The sequence below is a fragment of the Myxocyprinus asiaticus genome, chromosome 33 (genome assembly GCF_019703515.2).
Source record: "Myxocyprinus asiaticus isolate MX2 ecotype Aquarium Trade chromosome 33, UBuf_Myxa_2, whole genome shotgun sequence".
NCBI lineage: Eukaryota > Metazoa > Chordata > Actinopteri > Cypriniformes > Catostomidae > Myxocyprinus > Myxocyprinus asiaticus.
Window position 1 is genome coordinate 19,804,350 of NC_059376.1, and position 22,443 is coordinate 19,826,792.

Sequence of the window (22,443 nt, forward strand, 5' to 3'; positions counted from 1 at the left end):
GTAGTGGGAATTGGGCATTCCAAATTGGGGAGAAATGGGGATAAAAAACAAAATAACAGTGCCTTCATGTCAGCACATCGCTGCGACTCAGTGGGGTTATAAACAGTTTTTTAGCAATGGGTAAGCTGTATACAAGAATGGTGACACGAACACGCTGCTGCTGAGAAGTATACTTAAACTTACATCTTGGCAATTTGAAGCGATGTTACTGCTGACAAAAGCCGCTGTAAACAAATGTAATCCAACACATGATCTCTCCCAGTTTCTCTTTCTCTTGTTTGCTCACACACACACACAAACGCACACACGCACTACCTTGTTACTCCAGTAAGTGCTTAAAAGCAGTGCAAGCCTCTATTACTAGTTCTAAAGTGACGGTTTTGAACTAGCAAAAGAGGCTTGGGCTGTATTAAAGCAAGATGCTGAATCCATGGTGGAAGAAAGTTGTTCTACTCACAAAAGCATTTTAGGGACGAAAACCAGAAAATGTCTTGAGATAAAACCCTGAAAGATGACTTAAGGTGTGGTAACCATGGTATACAGTAAATGGAATAAATTACTCTGGCCCACTGCGTGTCGTGACCGCATTACCACCTCTGGGTGTGCATTATTTTTCAATAATTCAACAATTCATCATCAATTGTTCCTTACATATTCTTATAAGCTATGACTTACTTGAGATGACAAGAATAAAAAGAACAACACGTTTGTTTTTATGTATCCTGCAATGGTCGATTACATCACAGCACAAGTAGAGCTGTCTCATGGAGATAAAATACAAAACAAAGCATGTATACACTATTTAACATAAGCACCAAACTTTGAAGCTGCCAGAGGGAAAATAACATTTGTTATATGGATGCATTTAAATATTAAAGCTTAGTAGTTAAACTACTAACTTTTATTTAACCATTAATAAAGCCTTTCAAACAAAGTTGCGAATAAGATAAATGCCATACTGATAATACTAAATAATATCATATGTGTGTGTAACAAGCTGCAAAGAGAATCTGATATAATATGCAACTCGCATGCACATTAAAAACATCTAATACGTCACGGAAATCACTACAGATTAAATCCACTACATCATTGTGCTACATTCCACAGCAAGGACTACTTGGAATGATCAACGCCTAGGCATAGGCACTACAACAGTGCAATCCATGAATGTTCAAAAGGGAAATCAACATGTTGTTCTGAAAGATCACATACCCTGAAATCAACCCCATTCAGCCGAATTACTGACAAGTGTCATCTCCCATCAGACATTTTTGCATTATTTCAACCATGGACACATTTCCCTCTATGCTACTGAGCTGGAGCAAAACAGGTTCTGGTCCCATGGGAACCAGGAAGTAGTCCCATTCACATAACAATGGTAAGCATGATTCAGAGGTTGCATTTTTGCTCTTAAATTACATTTTTACTCCACCGACGGTGAGGTTGAGGGTTAGAGTTATGGGGTAGGGTTAATAAAATATGCATTTCTGTTTACTGCGTTACATCATTTTCAGCTAAAAATATGAACTTGCTTTTGGCGGCACTCTGTAGACACTTCACTCGGAGCTGGAGCTCACACGTGCACATACGTTTAACAACACTTCCAGCTTGGGCCAGTGGGGGTCTGCGATTCTAATTTTAGTATGCACAGACCAAACTTTTAACTTACACCAAATTCACAGTGTAATCAGTATGGTATCCCTCATAGCCTCGTTTTCTTTCACATAAAATGTAAAATGGCATCTACCCTGACTAACATCCATGAACATTCAGATCTGCAGTTCCTTATCCTTGTCCTGAAATTTTGCCAGCAACTTCCCTATCCTAAAGAGCATACTCTATAGATGTAAATATGCCCATTTTATTATATGCTTGACATTTAAACAGCATCATGTGTGAATTTTGCAACTCTTTATTATCCAATATCTTTGACACTGTATTTTGCAGGAAGTTTAGGGAAGTGAATGTGAACCGTACGGTTGGCATTTACTGGACCTGATTCGGTTTATTGGAATGCAAGGAATGCAGCATGGCAAACAAAGCATGCTCATATCTAATGATCCCCCCTCCCATGGACCATCTGCATCGCTCAGCAGACCATCTCCACCCCCACCGCACACACGCATTCACACATGCAGGCATCATTCATCTTACCACAAATCTGCAGTATGCGTTAGGGTGCACATTAAAACCAGCCCATAATGGCTGATGGCTTTAACAGTTAGTGTGAGAATGCTGATCGCTGGCTGTTTTGTGCTGAGTGCTTCACCACCTTTTCCATAATTAGACCATTACTTTAGCAGGTGTGCCACCTCTCTGCTTCCCTCCTTCCTTCTGAAAACATCCCTCCACACTCACACACTTTTTATTTCATCAACTTCAGCCTGTCTGTGAAATCTAGCTGAGGTGTTAGAGGAAAGCTTGTAGTCTTTTTTTTTTTTTTTCTCCACCTTGTCAGGAGAGTCAGGTGTCACATTGAGAAGTTCAGCTGACACTATAACACAGCAGGATGAAGGAGAATAGCTCAGGGAGTTAGTGGAGATGTTTGTACTGTAGAACGTACATGAGATATCACTTGACAGCAGTGTTAGCTGCTGCACTGTAAAACTACCACTGAAATCCTTAAAATCAAGAGGTTTTCGCTACATAAAATGTATTACCATACGGTATAGTTTAGACACCATCAAAGGGATAATTCACTCAAAAATGAAAATTCTGTCAACATTTGCCCTCATGTTGTTTAAAACCCATATGCCTTTATTTCTTCCATAGAACACAAAAGGATGTTTAGCCTCGGTCACCATTCACTTTCATTGCATGGAAAATATATGCATCTCCTTTATTTTCCATTAAAAAAAAGAAAATCATGTAGGTTTGGAACAACATGAAAGTGAGTAATTGATGACATCATTTTTATTTTGATTTCTTTACCCTGTCCTACCAGAGGCTCATAATATCACACTGTGCATAGCAACATTGTTTAGCAGGTGGCACGCAGTCTGACTGCTGCAGTGTGACCTGAGTCTGATGTGCCTCAGTGCTGTATACCCACTCTGACATGAAACACATGTAGCACACACACTATCTGCCACGCGTCTTTCTCCGGCTTTTGGGTGGTTTGGTTGCGAGCCAAACTGACAAAGCAAGTCTCAGCTGAGATGGCATCCATTAGTCTCTCATTGACACATCTGTAGTGTACACTAGCGGCGGGCGCCTGCTCTGGGGCACGAGCATTGATTCATTGTCAGTTTGCCATGAATGATGATGGGTATAAGAGGTCTCATTACCTTATTATGTTCATTAAATCTTGTTTAGTTCCTGTGCGTTTGATCGTATTATGCATTATTAGCTCCAGCAGAACACTGGGTTGGTAACAGACATTTTTCTCTGTTGTGCTCCGGATAACACTGAATGTTCTCTCTTCTCTGAAAATTATTTCAAGGGAATGACAGAGTAAAATCTATCAGGATTATGCCACTGTGCAGCTGCCATTAGAAGATGCAGACTGATGTATTCTTATACCACGCAATTGGCTGTAGTGTAATCTGTTCCACCTCGCTGTGCTTCACGAGTATATATGAGCCTCCCACTGCATGTACACAGATTATTCATACTCTAGTGCAAGGATGGAATAGTGGCATTTTTTTGGGGAATTAAATAGTTCCCTCCCAAAATGTAATGGATAAAATAAATAGAATTTGACTTATGTGCATGTCTTCATGGAATAGATTTTGCTAAGGAACATGTTATGTTTTATATAACAATTGGTAACACTATAAAAAGGTTCCATTTGTTAAAATTAGTTATACATTAGTTAACATGAACTAACAATTAACAATACTTTTACAGCCATTATTAATCTTGCTTAATGTTAATTTAAACATATACTATTACATTTTGTAAATCAAACGTTTTCAAAAGTATTTGTTAACTTTAGTCATATGTCGCATTTTGATTTTGCATGCTTTGATGTGTACTGACACAAAATAAGAAATCACGATGTGGCATTTCTGTCATTAAACAGTGGTCTAATAGTGAGGCTGGAGAACTGGAGTATGTACTTTCTAATGATAATGTAAAGATTAAATAAGAATTTGACTGTAAATATGATAAGAATACATTCCTTCTTCTTGCTTGATCGTTTCACTTTCCCGGCATGTTTTCTCCTTTTTTCAGCTCCTGACATGTAGTAACCATAGCCATGCCTATCTACTACGTTACACATCTAATTTTACCTGGTCAAGAAGCTTTTTAGAACTTTATACCATACATGCCATCAGTAGCGGATTCTGGCATAGGCGATATAGGCAGGCGCCTAGGGCGGCAACGCTCTGTGGGGCAGCACGACAGGGTACCTGATCGATCGCCCCTGCACAGAGCTCGCAAGATGGTGGGAGAAAGGTGCCCCGAATTGTGCCACCCTCGCGATGGGTGAAAGGTGCCCCAAATCATGCCACCACGCCCCCGCCCTGAGCTCACAAGATCACGATGGGGGAAAGGACACCCGTTGTTCCTGACAGGCTATTCAGCCTAAAAGTCTCTAAATGGTTAGAATTATAGATGTTCATAATGCATTCTTACTTTCTGAACAAACATAAGATTACCATAATCAACAGTATAGGTACACCGTGACACAGGATGGACTCTGGTCTTGAGAAAATAAGTATCAACCATGTGATTGCTGGACAGACATAAAGGCAGCATAGGGGCACCTAGGGCACCAAGTAAACCAGAACTGCCATTACGTGCCTTTGAAGAGAGTAAGTCTATCCCTCACAGCATCATTGTCATTCTCATTAAAAATCAAAGATGGCACTAGCGTGAAAATTTACTGTGATGATTTTTGTCTGATTACATAAATATATTGACATTTTTAAATTACATTAATTTGCCCTATATCTTCCCATAACCGAGTGGACATGTTATGCTTGACCATGTATGACTAACATCACAAAATAAAGGAAAAGTCAAGCACTTCAAATAACAAAATTTTTGCTGAATGGCTTATGTCATCTCCAGTGCGTGACATCATTTAATCACATAGATTTTCAATTAAAGGTCACAGTATAATGACATAATGGGACAGACAATTAGTTATCTAGGACACACAAATGAATATAGCCTTCCACAAATTAATACATGTTAGTGGGAGAATGTAATGCAAGAGAGAAAGAGAGAGAGAACAAAATCTGATCATTAAGCATTTGGTTTTTCAGATGTTTAATGTACAGCTCTGGTGATATGAAATCAATGACACAAGTGCAATAAATTAAAATGATTTCAGTTTACAATTTGACTTTAGGCCCACAGCAGTATAACATCATAAATAGTATTTATTATTTTTAACAAGCCTATTAAAAGTACAGTTAGGTTTATTGTCACATTGACAATAAATTACTAATTGCGGATGTGGAAAGTACAATGCAAAGCTGAGAATATTACCTCAGTGTTTTCACTACACACCTGCAGTACTTTAGTTTCCTCAGGTAAGTAAAATTTTATACTTCAAAGAATGATAAAACGACTGGCCATTCTGCTTAATCTACTGCGATGGCGCTCTTATAAATCACAAATAGACACAACTCAGAGGACTCTTGTTTTAAAAGTACAGTACATGACTCTGATGCTGTGTGTGAAACCATACAAATCTTATATGTTTATAGACTCACTCGATTTAGTTAATCAGTACTGTTAAAAGGTTTGTTAAATACAGCAGTATAAAATACCTTGTGGAATGTGAACACATGCAGTTGTCAGTACCATAAGGAGCTTTTTCTACCTGATATGACTCTTAAACATTACTTACTTTCATTGGTTTTACCTAATGTAGCCTATTCAGGCTAATTCAGTCACATTAGATAATTTATTTTACTTGAATTTCAGATAAATTAGGTGTTAACACATGAAGTACAGGGTTTGGAAAAAATAGTGCAGTTATTGATATCTAAATAACCTGTGTATTGCAACACACTCTTAAGGCGAAATTGTCAGGATTTGTACGATTTTTCTAAATTTGGCTAATTCCTATGATATCATGCCACTGCACTCGTTTGAATTCCTACGACTTTCAGTACAGCCAATGACGTCGCTGGACATCGTTTCCATCTAATACGTGACAATTACTTGCTTCTGTCACACACAACAGCTTCCTAGCATGTTTACGTATTCTACTGATTGGTTAAGTTTAGATAAGGGGTTTGGGTAAGGGCATAATATTAATAAGCATATCCTTAATGCTTTGTGCATGGAACTCGCACAATTTGCACGTGATGAAGTCTTATGAGTTTATGGGAACAACATTGTGTGACACCATAGGAAATAGCCAACTCGTAAATTATGTACGAATTTTCATGAGATCGGGTTGATGTTATCATCAGTCGTCACATTAATTTATTCATTAGTAACATAATGTTTTTACATAGAAGTGAACCTGGATTTCCTTCATTCTGTTTGATGTTTAATGCAAAGACACTATAAGCTCATTACTGCCACAGAAAGTCGCCCCCAGTCTGGACAGGACAGCCTGGCCTCCATTTTTCAATTAAAGTTGCTTAACAATCAAATGGCCCAGCACACTTAGTAAAAGGCTACATTGATTAGTGTACAAATTAACACAAGAAAGAAATCATTCTCCCTCCATAAGCTAATTTGCCATCCTTGGTTCCCCTTAATAAGTCCCTCCAACTGACTTTTTTATCCACAGACCCTCAGCTGCCACAGTAAATCCTGTAGATTTAATAACCATAATTGCAATACATTCAGTAAACATTTAGATTGTATGCAATAACTGCACCATTTACTCCAGTAGGTTGCTTTAAACGTAATTTAATAAAAGGGCAAAGGACCCTCCACAAAGGCTAGTCACTAATCCATGGTGAGCCATGAATACACATTAGGCTGAAGCATCTCGGGATGCAAATAGACAACGATAGATCTAGATGTCCTTGGAAATATTTGATCACCATGTCTCATTGTTTAGAAAGACTTCACTTGGTGGAGCCTAATTATATTTGTATTGCTACTCCATCTCAGGTCATTTATGTTAGGGTCCACTGGCTCTTAACGTAGGCCTATTATCATTCAAAGCCTTAAAGGTATACCACAACAATTATATCTAATTACTTTGTCTTAATGTCTTCCTTAAGCCTTTTAGATAAATATCCTAATGGGTTTTGCGTAGCTAATAGAAATGATGCAGCAATGCACAAATAATTAAACAAAACTCTGAACATTTTAACATTTCTATGAGACAACAAAAAAAAAAAAAAATAGGGAAGAGACTGTAGCTATTGCTGGTGCTGTCTCATTTCCAGAGATTTGCTGGTGGCATTTATGTAGAAAAACTTCCACTCTTTAACGTGAGAATGAAGAGCCCTCATCTTTATATACAAGCATCGCTAAAACAATTTCATCTGTAACAGTTCAGAACATAACGCCAGCCCACTCCATATATCTGGAGCTCATTACAGAGGAAAAAAGGCTTGCGGTAATTAATTATCCTGCTAATTGGGCCCTCAGCAGTATTATTGTCTGTGTCTGTGCTGCTTATTTAGTGTACAAACGAGACCTGCTGCATGATTGTTTCTCATGGTTTAGGAGGCTCATATGCCTGAATGTTAGTACAGTGACGATGCTATCGTTCAGTTTCCTGTCACTGGAAGTGAAGTCCAGCATTGAAAAAATAAATAAAATAAATGTAATCATAGACTAATGGTTATTCTTGTTCTCGATTTCATTGCACCTGTGAATATGTGTCTGGGCTTGTACTTTTGTGTCTTTGTCTGCCAAGCCCATTTTTAAACTGCATTGCACGTACTTTTTAAAGCAGCTTTACACTGATTGCCATCTAGTTATGTCAAGCAGAGATGCAAAGGCATGGAAATACTTTGAGTCTTAATATTTGTATAGTGTTTTTTAAAATACAAAAATGAAATTAGAGACTAAAGTCTTTCTAGATGCTGCTGTGGTAATACATTTACACCTTGTTAACATCTCTGAAGTGCATTGCATTTTCTTTCTTTATTTTAGTCTTTATTTATTCCCAACACTTTCTGTTAGTGGGATGTGTGAGATGTAAAAATAAACCATTATAACTTAGAGTGTGTGTACAATTTAAACTTTTCTCTCTTGCAGTAAGGATGCCAGATCTTCAGGACATCTCCGATGCTATTTCAGAGCTGAAGCCTGAAGCCATCACTGATAAAAGTGTGCTGGCATCCAAGAAAGAACCTCCAGCAGACTACAATGTTGTGAGTGTGCAGTTGCCAAATACATGTGTGATTTGGACTTCACAGTCTACTAATGAGAATCTAATAAGCTGTATTATTTTTAAACTATTAAACAATTAGTTCACCCAGAAATGAAAATTATGTCTGCTTAGCTTTACGTTAGGATCAGACTGAAATTTAAATGATTTTCAATGATTCAGTTGATCCCATTTACAAAATCAGTCTGAATGATTAATTCAAGAATCAGACTGATCCAGTTCTCGAGTTCAACTTACTGACACAGTGACCCCATTTACACAGGTTTAATACAAGTTAAACTCAATAAACAGCATTTGTGGCCTTTTCTTTAAAAAAGTAAAAATTGAGATTACAGTGAGACACTTACAATGGAAGTGATTGGGGCCAATTTTTGGAGGGTTTAAAGGCAAAAATGTGAAGCTTATAATTTAATAAAAGCACCTACATAAATTATCCTGTTAAAACTCTGTAAATGCTGTAAAGTTGTTTAAATTGTAATTTTTACAGTCATTTTGGGGTTTTAGTGTTTGTTGGCATTACATCATCATGGCAATGATGTTGTAAAATTGTCTATAACTTTACACAGAAAAGGTTAGTAAGTGATTTTATAACACTAAAATCATGTTAACACGCATATTGTTTATGTCTTGTGGCTATATATATTTTAAGTGGTTTAACGTAAAAAAAAATTGGCCCCCATTCACATCCATTGTAAGTGCCTCACTGTCACCTCGATTTTTGCTTTTTTTAAGAAAAGGAAGGGCAAGTGAAAATACATTTTTGTGGTAATCAATCTTATGCCACAAATGCTGTCAATTAAGCTTAACTTGAATTGAACCCGAAATATTCCTTTAAAATGCGTTTCGTTTGATACAATCATGAGTGTTCAGCGTTAAATACAGGTGTAAATGGGGTGCAAAACATTTTTGTGATCGGATCACAAAAAACACATACGGATTTAGTCAAAAATGCATGTGACCACACTGCATTTGAGCTGTAAACGCTAATCTGTCCTGAATGCGTCCTGGAGAGCAGTGATGCACCACCCCTCACCTGTCAATTAATCGCTGCACTAAAACAAGAGTTTAAACTTTACCGGTTACGAGCGGATTTAAAAGAAAATAACCGTCCGATCAGAAAATGTTTAAAAAGCGACAACATACACAAGCACGATAATTTCACAGATCTTCTTCAGTGTGTCTGATATCAACATGCAGTGATACAAATGAGAAGCATGAACATTTGAAGTGCTTTTAATACAGGTAACTCCACTAAAATAACTGAATTCTGCTCGAAATGTTGCGTTTGTGCTTGGATTACATTTCAACTGTATCTTTCTTTGTCTTTTATGACTTTTTTGTGGTTTATTATCATGTAGTAACACTGACATTGTGATAGGTGCATGTTGTCATGAAATCAGAGACCCTCCCCTCAAAATTCAAACACAGGTTGTCACAGGAGACACATTTAAGCAACCAGGTGTAAACAGCAATGAGTCTTGCCTGACCACATTTGATCAAATCATCCGAGACGCATCTTAATGCCAGGTGTAAACGAGGTCTGTGATTCAGTGGCAGGGGTTAGCGGCCCACTGGAGGGGAGGATTATCAGTGAATAACAACTAAAATTTCAGTCTGCTCCTCACACAAATCTACTGTATTACTTGATAAGACTTGATATATTGTGCTCAAGTCATAATTACCAAATTTTTGTTCGTTTTATGGTGCTTTTGTATCCTTTTTGAAGCTTGAAGAAACCTTAGCCCCCCATGGGAACTTATTAGAAACATGCAACGAATGCAATTCTCCTTTTGTGTTCCATGGAAGAAATAAAGTAATACTGGTTTGTAACAACATGAGGAAGAGTAAATGATCACAGAAGTTTCATTTTCGGGTGAACTATTTCTTTAACAGATTAATGACAGTTTTACTCAAAACCTCAAAGTTTTATTCGCTTCAATGCCCTCTTGCTGAATGCAGAAATATAACTTATTTATAAGGTTTACTTTGATGATAATGGTTCTTCCTCTGGCTGTCTCAGTGCCGTGAATCCTTTGGCCTACCCTGAGGATACAGTTTAACAACTCTTTCAGAAGAGGCCTCCAACAGAACTTGGCACCAGAGTGCCATGTTTGTTTAGGACTCAGATGGCACTGATACAAGGGTGGCTGGTTCTCCTTCACTCTCAGCAGTCCCAGAGCGCGCAGAGGGGAAACTAGGACAACAGGAGCAATGGCCTCTAGGAAAATGTTTTGTGTGTGTATGGGGGTGTGTATGTGTTTGTGTATGTGGGTGTGCCAAAAAGAACCAGGGCGGAAAGAGAGAAGGGAAGTTTTGTGAATAAAACAAAGCACAAAGCTAACACTCTATAAAAAAAATAAAAAATAATCCTGCAATAGGCTTACGGGCATCTCAAGTTCTTCCTCTCTGCTTTCCTTTTCTTCCTCCTCGAATTCTTTCTTCTCTCTCCCTCACTTCCTGTCCCACCCCACAAGTCCCCAACTGCTGCCGTCTCCGGCGGGTTGTTTGTGGGTTGGCACGGTGCTTGAGTTCTGCCCAGTGGCGCTGAGGATCCGGTGTGCACCACATGGCATCAGCGTGCTCTGAGACCCTGTTCCGCTTGGTCTTTCACGCAGCAGGATGCAACTGTTTCACTTTGTTTGTGCAAACAAACATATTTATTTATTAACCATATGTACTGTACAAAACGAAATATAAACAACAATTGAAAGATATTTTAATGTGGTTTAGTAGCTAGTTTTAGCAAGAGGTCGTAACCTTTTTGTGACTATTTTCAACTGATTATCAACAGCTTTTACCAGTATTCATCTATACAGCTATTTTACATTCTTTGCCAAAAAAAAAAAAAAGTGTTTTATTAACAACTTTAAAATATTATAAAAATAATATAAAATGTAAAGATTTGTTTTCATATTTTACTTGCTAATTTTAGTAAGAATTCAGAACATTGATGATTTTAACTCTTTATTATCAACAGCTTTTAACAGTACTTGGTTTCACTTGGTTTGTGCAAAGAAACACATTTTATTTATTAACAATGTTTTGTTTTGTTTTGTTTTTGTTGCTACCAAAAAGACCAGCATAGACCAGCATGAATTCCCACAGTGATGGGACGTCTCTTGCTGATTTGTCAAGAAGCCTTGTTGGGACAGAAGCACACTAGCATCCTACACTGGGGACCAGCATGCAGAATACATGTGCTGGTGATCAACTACAGTATGCTGGTGTTTTCAGCAGGGTAGTTTGTAACTTTTATTAATTTAAACTCTGATTATCAACAGCTTCTAACAGTACTCATCCATCCAACAGGATGAAACTGCTTCACATTGTTTGCACAAACAAACATGTTTATGTATTAGCCACCTTTACACAACCTCGGTTTGTTTATGTTTTTAGTAGCTAGTTAGAACAACAAGAGTTTCGAATGAAAACTATTTTAGGCTGATTATCAACAGCTTCTAAACATAGTACTCATCAGTTTGGTTGCAGAAAGAAAACCAGAAACGGCAGACTTATTTTTAATTATCCCTTGATTAAGTATAAAGCTTTTCAGAGAAGAAATTGTTCCCCTCCCTCTCTGTCTGCCAGTCCCAGTGCTGTGCAACTGTTTCCACATTCAGGGTGCGTTCCCCGCCCCGGCTGTGCGGTGGCATTCTGACTCCTTTGGTGCCTGGTTCCTCCCTGTTTGACTTTGGGCTTCACAGCTCCGGCTCTTTGTTTACGCTGACAGGAGGAGTGGGGCACTGACCTGGAAAAAGTGGTCTGGACGGGTTGTCTTGTAGAGGGTGGAGGGAGATGGGGAGGAGGGGAGGATATTGGGGTTGATGTATAGACTGCTTTAGCAAACGACTGCTGAGGGTGTAGCTCCACCATGCATTTGCTGTCTCTGTCCTCCTCTGTGTCTGTTTCCCTGTGAGATTTTCTGTCTTTTCTGCCTGTCAGAACTTCACAAGAGATATCTGCCATTGTTTGTACTATGGAATGGATGGCCACAAGTACATGGAAGTGACAGCAATGATCAATCATGAAAACACAATCGCTGCATGACTTTTTGCAATTTCAAAACATCTGACACTGAAATAAACACAAACATGTCAAATATGGGACTTTTTCATTTTGTGATAGGTTGTGTCGTCATTTTCGGTGGTCCGATTTGTCAGACAGAAATTCAGCACTCAACACTGCAGAGAATCAGGGGCATTCACACAGGACATGTTCTTCCATCTAAAAACATCTTTAAATGATAGTTAACCCATAAATGAAAATGCTATCATCATTTACTGACCCTCATGTCATTCTAAACCTGAATGCCTTTAATTTGTAAAGCATAAAAGGGGATGTAAAGCAAAATGTTATCCTTAGGCACCACTTACTTCCATTATTTGGAAAAAAAGATTATCTGTGGAAGTGAATGGTGACTGAGACGAACATTCTGCCTTTCATCTGCTTTGTTGTTCCATGAAGGAAAGAATTAGTCATACTGGTTTGGAACAACCTGGGGGTGAGTAAATAATGACATAATATTTTTTTCTAATTATTTTTATTTATTTATTTATTTATTTTTTGGGTGAACTGTCCCTTTAATGGAATGCCGCTGAATAGTACAGAATGCCCTTTTTTAAGTTGTAATTTTTTTTTAAAGCTTATGCTGTGAGAGGAAACATAAAAGAAGAAGAAGAAAAAAAATAGAAATACAAATGCAATGTCCGTTTTACTCAATTTAGAGTACTTATAACTTCATTATATATCCTTTAAGTTCTTGAGTAGACTTTTTTTTTTTTTTTTTTTTTTATACTGTATTTCAGAATAGAAGCTTCTTGATTCCCCATCACAATTTCTGCAGAGTACAATAAAGTCTCATTTAGCTTGTTCAAGGCCTTCTCCATGAGGTCGTCTTGTCTGATCCTTGTTGTCCCCTGGAGTGGTGATATTTTTACCCTATTTTTGGATCCTTCTCCACTTCTGTAGAGCTCTAATGAGATGGGGTGAGAGCTCAAGCAAGCCTTAATTAAGCCAAGCATGAATAGAGCTGGGCAAAAACAGGAAACACACATTCCATCCATACATTAACTTGATCTCACCTCAATGCACATTCTCCTCTCTGTGTATTTCTTTTTTTTTTTTCTTCATGTAGGTTGCACAAACAACAGATGGCTTTGACACCAACTTGTGGAAGGACGGCATATTCAAATCCAAGGTCACACGCTATCTCTGCTTCTCCCGAGCCTCCTCCACCAAAAATGTAAGTGCAAACGTGGAAGTTTAACACTCAGTGTGAGTTTTTATCAAATTTCTTCACACACTATCACAGACTGTGTTTGCCCCGGATGCTTCAGTCCGTCCCTCATTAGCGTTCTGCTCAGATCTTTGATCACAACCTTCTTCAAAATATGTTCTACCCTTTAAACTGAAGTATCTAAACCAAATGCAAATTCTACTCTCAATTTACGATGGTTTGAGATTGTTTTTACTTGATGTATGAAGTCCCAAAATGCTTGCATTTGAAAATTTGTTGATCTCCAGATCTCCCCAAGGAGTTTGGCTTATGATTATTCATAAATGCAGCTCTCTCGCAGTTTACGAATTAATTTTACTCACTAAACCTGGTCCCTGTAGACGATCTGGATACCTCCCAGCCATTCATCAAAAGATGGTGAAAACATCCAAAAAATTTCTAACTTTTGATTATGGGGATTCTTGCTTATGAAATTTGACACATCAAACACCTACCCCAATATGGCTTATAAAGGAGCACCTATTTTAAAAGCAACCGAGGATTCCTCAGTGAATTGGAGCTGTTTGAACATTTACCTCCCGTTCGGCTTAGTTAAACTGAGAATGAGTGCCTTTAAATGTGCAGATATCTCGAAAGAGAAACAACAGGCAGCCCTGTCATGTTGTTCAGGTTATCGGTATTCATTTAAGGTGAACGATGCAAAGCCTGAACTGCCCTATCTTTCACGCTCTTCCTCCATATGCTTATTTGTTTCCTTAGTTTATGCGGCAAATGTCTTTATATAAATATTTCTGTTCTCGTTTATAATTAAAATCCCTCAAAATATGTATTTATTGAACCTTACCTTGTGTTAATAGCTGGGTCTAGCCTGCTGATAAGTTGTCCATGGTGTTTGTGAGGGTGGCAAAAATAGATTGGCTAATAAGCCTTTTGTGGTGGATCATTGTTATTATCTCAACAGTGCATCTGCTTTTCCTTTTATACTCAGAGATGAAACAAAATGCCTTCCCAGCCTCCATCACTTGAAACAGTAGTGCTATTTTAATAAATACGTGGATACATTGTGTGCAGCATTTTACAGTATGTATCATACTAACATTCTGTTTTAGAAATTGCTTGAGGTACTCTATAGACTAATATACATCACAGTATGTTGTGTTGTATACAAGGCAGTAACCACCATAGACATTGATTGGGGCATGTCCCCCCCCAGTATTCAGAATAGTAGTTGATGCAATAAGTGTTGATAAAGGTTTTGTGGAACATTCAAGTGACAGCCTCACTATCATAACTCACATATGTGTACACGTGGAGTCTTAAAATGTGTGTCTGCACTGTTTTGAAGTCCCTGACGCTAATAAAACATGACAGTGCCATCAACAAAGGCTATTTTGTCTGTCAGTCAAAGTGGCCCCCACAGTAATTGTCTATGACAAAAACAGATTCTGCAGAATTAGCCAGTGAATTATGTGGTGGAAAGTAAACAGTTTGTGATTTATCATACTCAGGGTTGGAGGTAGATGGCCCTTTGTCAGGTCCTGATAGGAAAAATCTCTCCCGCGTCTTTTAATAAAAAAATAAAAAAAGTGTAAAAAAATAAATAAAAAATCAGGCTTCATGCATAGTAATACCCTTCATCCATATTTGTACCCTCAAGTCAGAATAAAAAACTATGCATAAAAATGGTGTGTAATGGTAATAACTGCCGGGCAACAGTAGCGACTGCATTCAAAATGTCGTACCCATCACGTCACGCCACACTAGCGTTATTTTTTCAGGGCTTTCGCTGAATTATTGCTATTTATTACTGCAAAAAATTGAACCATAATGAGCGCAGGCATGGAAGGCTGAAGGAAAAAGTAATGTTGAAAATGTCAACTAAATAGCTCCAGATTGTTTTCAAGTACTCCCTGTTCTGAAGCACAGGCATTTTGGCCTGCCACCGACTGGCCTGAGCACAAGGCTGCCATGTATGAAGGTGATGGCTAGTGCACAGGTGCTTGCATGCCTAAAAGAGGGCAGTGATTGAACAAATCTATGTGTGTGTGTGTCTCCAAAATACTTCAGTAGGCTTTCCTTAGGCTTCATTCCTACAGACAAAACCATCTTAAACCAGCCTAAACTGGTTTGCTGGTCTCTCAGCCTGGTCAGCCTGGTCTGTTTGCTGGTTTTAGAGGGGTATTGGAAACTTTTGCCCTTGGAAGACTAGCTGGCTCACCGGCTAAACCAGCTGAGCACAAGAAAGACCAGCTTAAAATCAGGTCGACCAGACTGGGAGACATGCTAGACCTGTTGAAGACCAGGCTGGGAGACCAGCTAGACCTGCTGGAGACCAGCTAGACCAGCATAACACCAGCTTGGCCAGACTGGGAGACCAGCTATACCAGCTGAAAATGAGTTTGACCAGACTGGGAGATCAGTTAGACCAGCTGAACCCCAGCTTTGCCTGACTGTGAGACCAGCTAGTGCAATTGAAGACCTGATTGGCCAGACTGAAAGACCAGCTAGAGCAGTTGAAGACCAGCTTGGCCAGACTGAGAGACCAGCTAGAGCAGCAGAAGACCAGCTTGTCCAGACCAGGAGACAAGCTCGAGCAGCTGAAGACCAGCATGGCCAGACTCAGGAGACCAGCTAAAGCAGCTGAAGATCAGCTTGGTAAGACTGAAAGACCATCTAAAGCAGCTGAAAACCAGCTTGGCCAGACTGAGAGAACAGCTAGAGCAGCTGAAGACGAGCTTGACCAAACTTGGAGACCAGTTAGAGCATCTGAAGACCAGCATGGCCAGTCTTGGAGACCAGCTAGAACAGCTGAAGACCAGCTTGGCCAGACTAGGAGACCAGCTAGAGCATCTGAAGGCCAGCTTGGCCAGACTTGGAGACCAGCTAGTTAAACTGAAGATCAGCTTGGCCAGACTAGGAGACCAGCTTGAACAGCTGAAGACCAGCTTGGCCAGACTGGGAGACCAGCTAGACCAGATATAGACCAGCCTTGCCACACTGGGTGAGCAGCTAGACCAGCTGAAAATCAGCAAATCAGCTTAGGCTGGTTTAAGATGCTCTTTTTTTCAGCAGGATAAGTGCAAATCATACATAATTGAAAATGGCTATTTAAAAATAAATCCAATTTAAATTTAATGCCCGGTCCTAGATATAATTTTAACCCAGCAAAGCTCATTGTTATCATTGTTTAAACACTTCTAATCATTATTATATCACTAAATTCAGTGGCAGAAGCAATTATGCAACGTAGCAGTGGAAATGAAGTTGATTGACTTGAAGGACTGTTTCCCAGAGGGCTTCACTCCAATCCAAGACACCATAGATACTCGTCAGCAGTTTCCTTAAAAATAGTATTTTTTTCCTCTTTTCTTTCATCCTGATCCTTGGATCTCTCTCGCGCTCCCGCCCCCCCCCCCCCCCTCTCTCTCTCTCTCTCTCTCTCTCTCTCTCTCTCTCTCTCTCCTTTTCTCTGTAGTCGTCCTGAGGGACTGCTCCTCCAGAGGTTGTGAATGTGAATGTTTCATAGGCTCAGGTTTAGCTTAATTTATGATAGTGCGAGAGAGTAAAATAAACATTTTGCCCCGGAGGTAGGAGAACGATGAGTCATTGTTTATCTCTGCCAGAACCCAGCTTTTCTTTATGACGTGCTTATTTATTTATGTATTTATTTGTGCAGAGCAGGACTGGATGGTGGTTATCTAATATTAATGAAATGCATTCCCTTGATGGTTTAGTGCTTTTTGAGTGCTATGTATTTCTCTCCTTCTCATCTCCTCTTTTCTCCTCTTACCATGCCTTTGAGAATGTAATATTATTTTGGCATTGGGAGTGAGGGCAGCATGTTTATTATTTTCATTATTATTGCATTTACACAGCCCTCGCCTGGTGCAAAATGAATGGGATGGGCTCCCAAGTAATATGGCGAGACTGGTCGCGGGATCTAGAGGAATGACTAAAAAGAAGATGGAGTCTTATTGGCCTGTGTTTTGATGCAACACTTTATTGTAGTAAAGCCATGTTTAATAGATGCCTCAGCCACTATATAGCCATTTCACCCTCAATCAAGTCTGTTACATTCTTCTCACAAACTCAAAACTGAAGATTCCTTACTAGCTCGCAGTGAAACCCATTTTTATGTAATTATTATGGGCTTTCATATACTGATATGATGCTTCAAGTCTTGGCGCATATACATTGCTTTTATAAGGTGTTCAAATATTTATGTATACTGTATATTTAGCCTGTCTGTCTAAATAAATGTTTAGGAAAAAGGTATTTTCTTTTAAAAAGAACAATATATTTTGCATCATTTTTTATAAGGCTTCCTGAGGACAAATCAGTCAATTTTTTTTTTTTTCAGGAGAACAAATGCATGATGTAGGTTTTAGATAATGCACATGCCATTATATCTTTGTTATTAGACTGTAAATAGGCACATTTTTTCACTGGTGTAAATGAAGTTAGACTACTGATAAATGAAAGACATAATATGGGCTATTTATGTAATGACTGCTATCTTTCTTTCCTTCTCAGAGGAGCAGGCTTTGAGGAAGGAGAGACTGTGTATGAAGTTGATCCCCAGACACAGTGCTGAAACAGCTATATATGATGTGGTTTTACAGGGGAAATCCAAGCAAAGCCTTGCTAATTACACTTTTATAGGGTAAGATGTTATATCATTGGTGAAACTGAGCATCGCAAATATGTTTTTTAAGATTATATGTGTACGTTTGATGCAGAAGTTTGGTTACTATTTCCTAGAAGGGAAAAAAAAGTACAAAAGTAAATATCCCGAAGCCATGTTTATTACGCTGGCTGAATTGTAATTTTTAAGCCAAAATTGAGGTGTTTTTGACCAACTCGTGTTCCCCCTAGTGCTCCTCAGTGCATACGGCCTGCTGCATACTGGAAGCTCACTTCACTGGCTTACTTTCCAACAACTTCCTTAGTTTCCTTAGTAACATTAGATAGTATTTGGCAATAGGGCTGCAACTAACAATTATTTTGAAAATCGACTAATCTAACGATTATTAGAATGATTATTCAACTATTTGGACAATTACTGCAACAATGAATCATTAGATCTTAACCGACTATTCAGCTTGTACCTTGACTTAAAAGGTTGTAATGAATGTACATACTAATGATAAAGAGGAGAAAATCATCTTTTAAAATACTTCTAAATGACATTCACTGAATTAAAGGAAAAAAAATGACTTTTTATTAAGTTTAATTCAGCAGTCTTCTGCAGGATTCTGTATAGCTCCTAAAGTAAATGTACTTTATTTTACAGGAGTTTTTGATATTTATATTGCACAACAAGCCAAAACAACAACAAATAAAAATAAAAAGATCATGTAGATAATGGGCGAAGACCACAATCTCACCTTTTTGTTCACATCGATCGATCTTTAACTCTCAAAAAACAAACTCTCTCTTCTTACACATACCAAGCACTCAGCTCATATTACTCCATTCCTGTTTGAACTTCACTGGTAACCAGTTTTGTTTTGCGTCAAATATAAACTAATCCTGCTTACATTTAAATCACTTCATGGTCTGGCACCTCACTGTCTTAGTGAATTGCTTCTCCCCTACAACCCGATACGCTCGCTTAGGTCTTCTGGGTCCGGACTCCTTTCTGTCCCTAGATCTCACCTCTCTACTATGGACGGCAGGTCATTCAGCGTAGTTCCCGTGATTGGGGGGTTGAGCGGTGGGGTGCCGTCGGAGATTTCTCTGACATGCTTTTTTGTGGACTTTGTAAATGCTCCATGTAAGTCAAGGTAAAGGTTGTGGCCGCTCATTCTTCACTCAAGGCGGATGGTGGATGCACTCACAGGTGCCTAGAGCCAGTGTAAGCGGTGCGAACGTCTGTGAGAGACAGAGGAGGGTGGTGCACCTTGGCTTGAAGTGATTTCATGCGGCCTGGATGAAATGAAGTGGAACTCTAAGCGTTGTGAGCAGGTGCCTCGCTGACAGTGATGCAAGCCGTGGAGGGCGGCGCCCCTCGGCTTGAAGCAGGTTCTAAAAGGCCTGGATGTTCGAATCTCTAGTCAGCAGGTGAATGGAGCATTACAGGCCGGACACACACTTTTTTCCCCCACCCGCCTCTTACCTCTGGTCGATTGGAGTACGTGACGTGCCTGGGGCAGGCTGCTGCCCGGTCTTTTTGGCCACTGTGGGCACCTGGTTCCTCCCCGCTCAGCGCGTTGGCTTCCAGGGGCGTTCCCTCATTGGATCGCCCTGAACCCCTCCTTGGGAGACTCAGACGGCCAGTCTACCTCAAAGGCACGAGCACGGTGGCCGCTGCAGGAACGGCGAGGGCATTCGCCCCTCCGCCGCCTCCCCTTCGTCCCCGAGAAACACACCTTTCCTGGTCACATGGCTCTAGGGCCATACCCCCAAACACTTAAGCCGGAGTATGGTCTGCTTCACGCCCCTATGAGCGGCCGTGTTTCCACCGCCCCACAGGGCAGAGGGCGTGAGACCCGTGTGTAGGACACCAGTGCACGATCGCCGGTCACGAAGGCTACCTGGTTGATCCTGCCAGTAACATATGCTTGTCTCAAAGATTAAGCCATGCAGGTCTAAGTGCACACGGACTGTACAGTGAAACTGCGAATGGCTCATTAAATCAGTTATGGCTCCTTTGATCGCTCCCCACGTACTTGGATAACTGTGGCAATTCCAGAGCTAATACATGCAAATGAGCGCTGACCCCACGGCCCCTCCGGGTGTCACGGGGGATGCATGCATTTATCAGATCCAAAACCCATCCGGGAAGGGCCTCGCGTCTGCCCCAGCCCCTTTGGTGACTCTAGATAACCTCGGGCCGATCATGTGCCCTCCGCGGTGGCGACGACTCACGCGAATGTCTGCCCTATCAACTTTCGATGGTACTTTAGGCGCCTACCATGGTGACCATGGGTAACGGGGAATCAGGGTTCGATTCCGGAGAGAGAGCCTGAGAAACGGCTACCACATCCAAGTAAGGCAGCAGGCGTGCAAATTACCCACTCCTGACGAAAAATAACAGTACAGGTCTCTTTCGAGGCCCTGTAATTGGAATGAGCGTATCCTAAACCCATGGGTGAGGACCCATTGGAGGGCAAGTCTGGTGCCAGCAGCCACGGTAATTCCAGCTCCAATAGCATATATTAAAGTTTCTGCAGTTAAAAAGCTCGTAGTTGGATCTCGGGCATGGGCTGGCGGTCCACCAAAAGGCGAGCCACCACCCGTCCCAGGCCCTGCCTCCCAGCGTCCCCTGTATGCCCTTAACTGGGTGTCCGGAATGGGGCCCAGAGCGTTTACTTTGAAAAAAATCAGAGTGTTCAAAGCAGGCCGAGTGACGCCTGAATACCACAGCTAGGAATAATGGAATAGGACTCCGGTTCTATTTTGTGGGTTTTCGGAACCGGGGCCATGATTAAGAGGGATGGCCGGGGGCATTCGTATTGCACCGCTAGAGATGAAATTCTTGGACCGGCGCAAGACGGACGAGAGCAAAAGCATTTGCCAAGAATGTTTTCTTTAATCAAGAACGAAAGTCGGAGGTTCGAAGACGATCAGATACCGTCATAGTTCCGACCATAAACAATGCCGACCCGCGATCCGGCGGCGTTATTCCCATGACCCGCCTGGGAGCATGGGGGAAACCACGAGTCTTTGGGTTCCGGGGGGAGTATGGTTGCTAAGCTGAAACTTAAAGGAATTGACGGAAGGGCACCACCAGGAGTGGAGCCTGCGGCTTAATTTGACTCAACACGGGAAATCTCACCCGGCCCGGACACTGAAAGGATTGACAGATTGATAGCTCTTTCTCCTCGCTCTTTTCTTCCGGGCCCTTCTCGCGGATCTCCCCGGCCATGGCCCGCGCCAGGTCCCCCGTCTGCGTCCGCACGTCCTCGGCCGGCACCTAGCAGCTGACTTAGAACTGGTGCAGACCAGGGGAATCCGACTGTTTAATTGAAACAAAGCATCGCGAAGGCCCACGGCGGGTGTTGACGTGATGTGATTTCTGCCCAGTGCTCTGAATGTCAAAGTGAAGAAATTAAATGAAGCACGGGTAAACGGCGGGAGTAACTATGACTGTTACATGGCCCAGGCGCCTCCTCGTGGTGACCGCTGGATAGGGTGGGGAAATCCGGTGATATATTCACCGTCCCACCTGAACTAAGATCCAGGCCGCCCCCATGTGGGCCAACCACCCACATGGGGGATCTGCTGGTTACAGATACGATAAAAGATAACGGAAAACCTGGCCCCTCTGGAAGCCAGGTAAGCAGCAGCCGTGTAGCTCTGGCAAGGGCTGGTACTAGTACTCTGACAAAAAGGACGACTCCTAAGACATCAATCACCTGCAAGGACTGTGACAAATTCTTCCCTTCTCTGAGGAGTCTTGGAATGCATAGACACCATCGGCATCCTGAGGAACTGAATAAGGAGAGGATACAACAACTTACTATGAAAAGGAAAATGTGGTCAACGCTTGAGGATGAACATCTGATTAAAGTGGCTAGTGAGGAATGGAGAGAGTCAATGCTGAAAAAGGATCACCTGAGGATATTACATCTAATCCTCCATCACCGCTCCACAGATGCCATCAAGAAGCGACTACTGACCTTAAAATGGACACCCCCCCCCCTGCTGGAAAAAGAACAACGCCAGTCATTCTCCTCAGAAGCAACCCCAACAATCCCACCGCCGGAAGTTTCGATACCTCCAACTCTGAGAAGAGATGAGTGAGAAAAGAGGTGTGAGGGGAAAGATCTGGGATGAAAAGGAAGACAAAGACCTTCTGGAGTATGACGATAATACGTGGCAGAAGGTATGCTTAAAAAAGACCTGGCACACAGCCTGAGTGAAAGAATAATAGGAAGATCTGTAGAGTCTATTAGGAAAAGACTGCAAACGCTCGGCTGGAAACCTCCAGTTA

The 22,443-nt window shown here is 40.8% G+C and overlaps 1 protein-coding gene across 1 annotated transcript; it reads left to right on the top strand.

Annotated features, from left to right (window-relative positions):
* The first annotated feature begins 8,141 nt into the window (after nucleotides 1-8,141).
* Nucleotides 8,142-20,006, top strand: LOC127424598 (multivesicular body subunit 12B-like). Its single transcript, XM_051669943.1, has 5 exons — nucleotides 8,142-8,252; nucleotides 13,404-13,511; nucleotides 16,737-16,833; nucleotides 18,039-18,168; nucleotides 19,661-20,006. The coding sequence occupies exons 1-5, from the start codon at nucleotides 8,142-8,144 to the stop codon at nucleotides 20,004-20,006; spliced, it is 792 nt and encodes a 263-aa protein (XP_051525903.1).
* The last annotated feature ends 2,437 nt before the right edge of the window (nucleotides 20,007-22,443 follow it).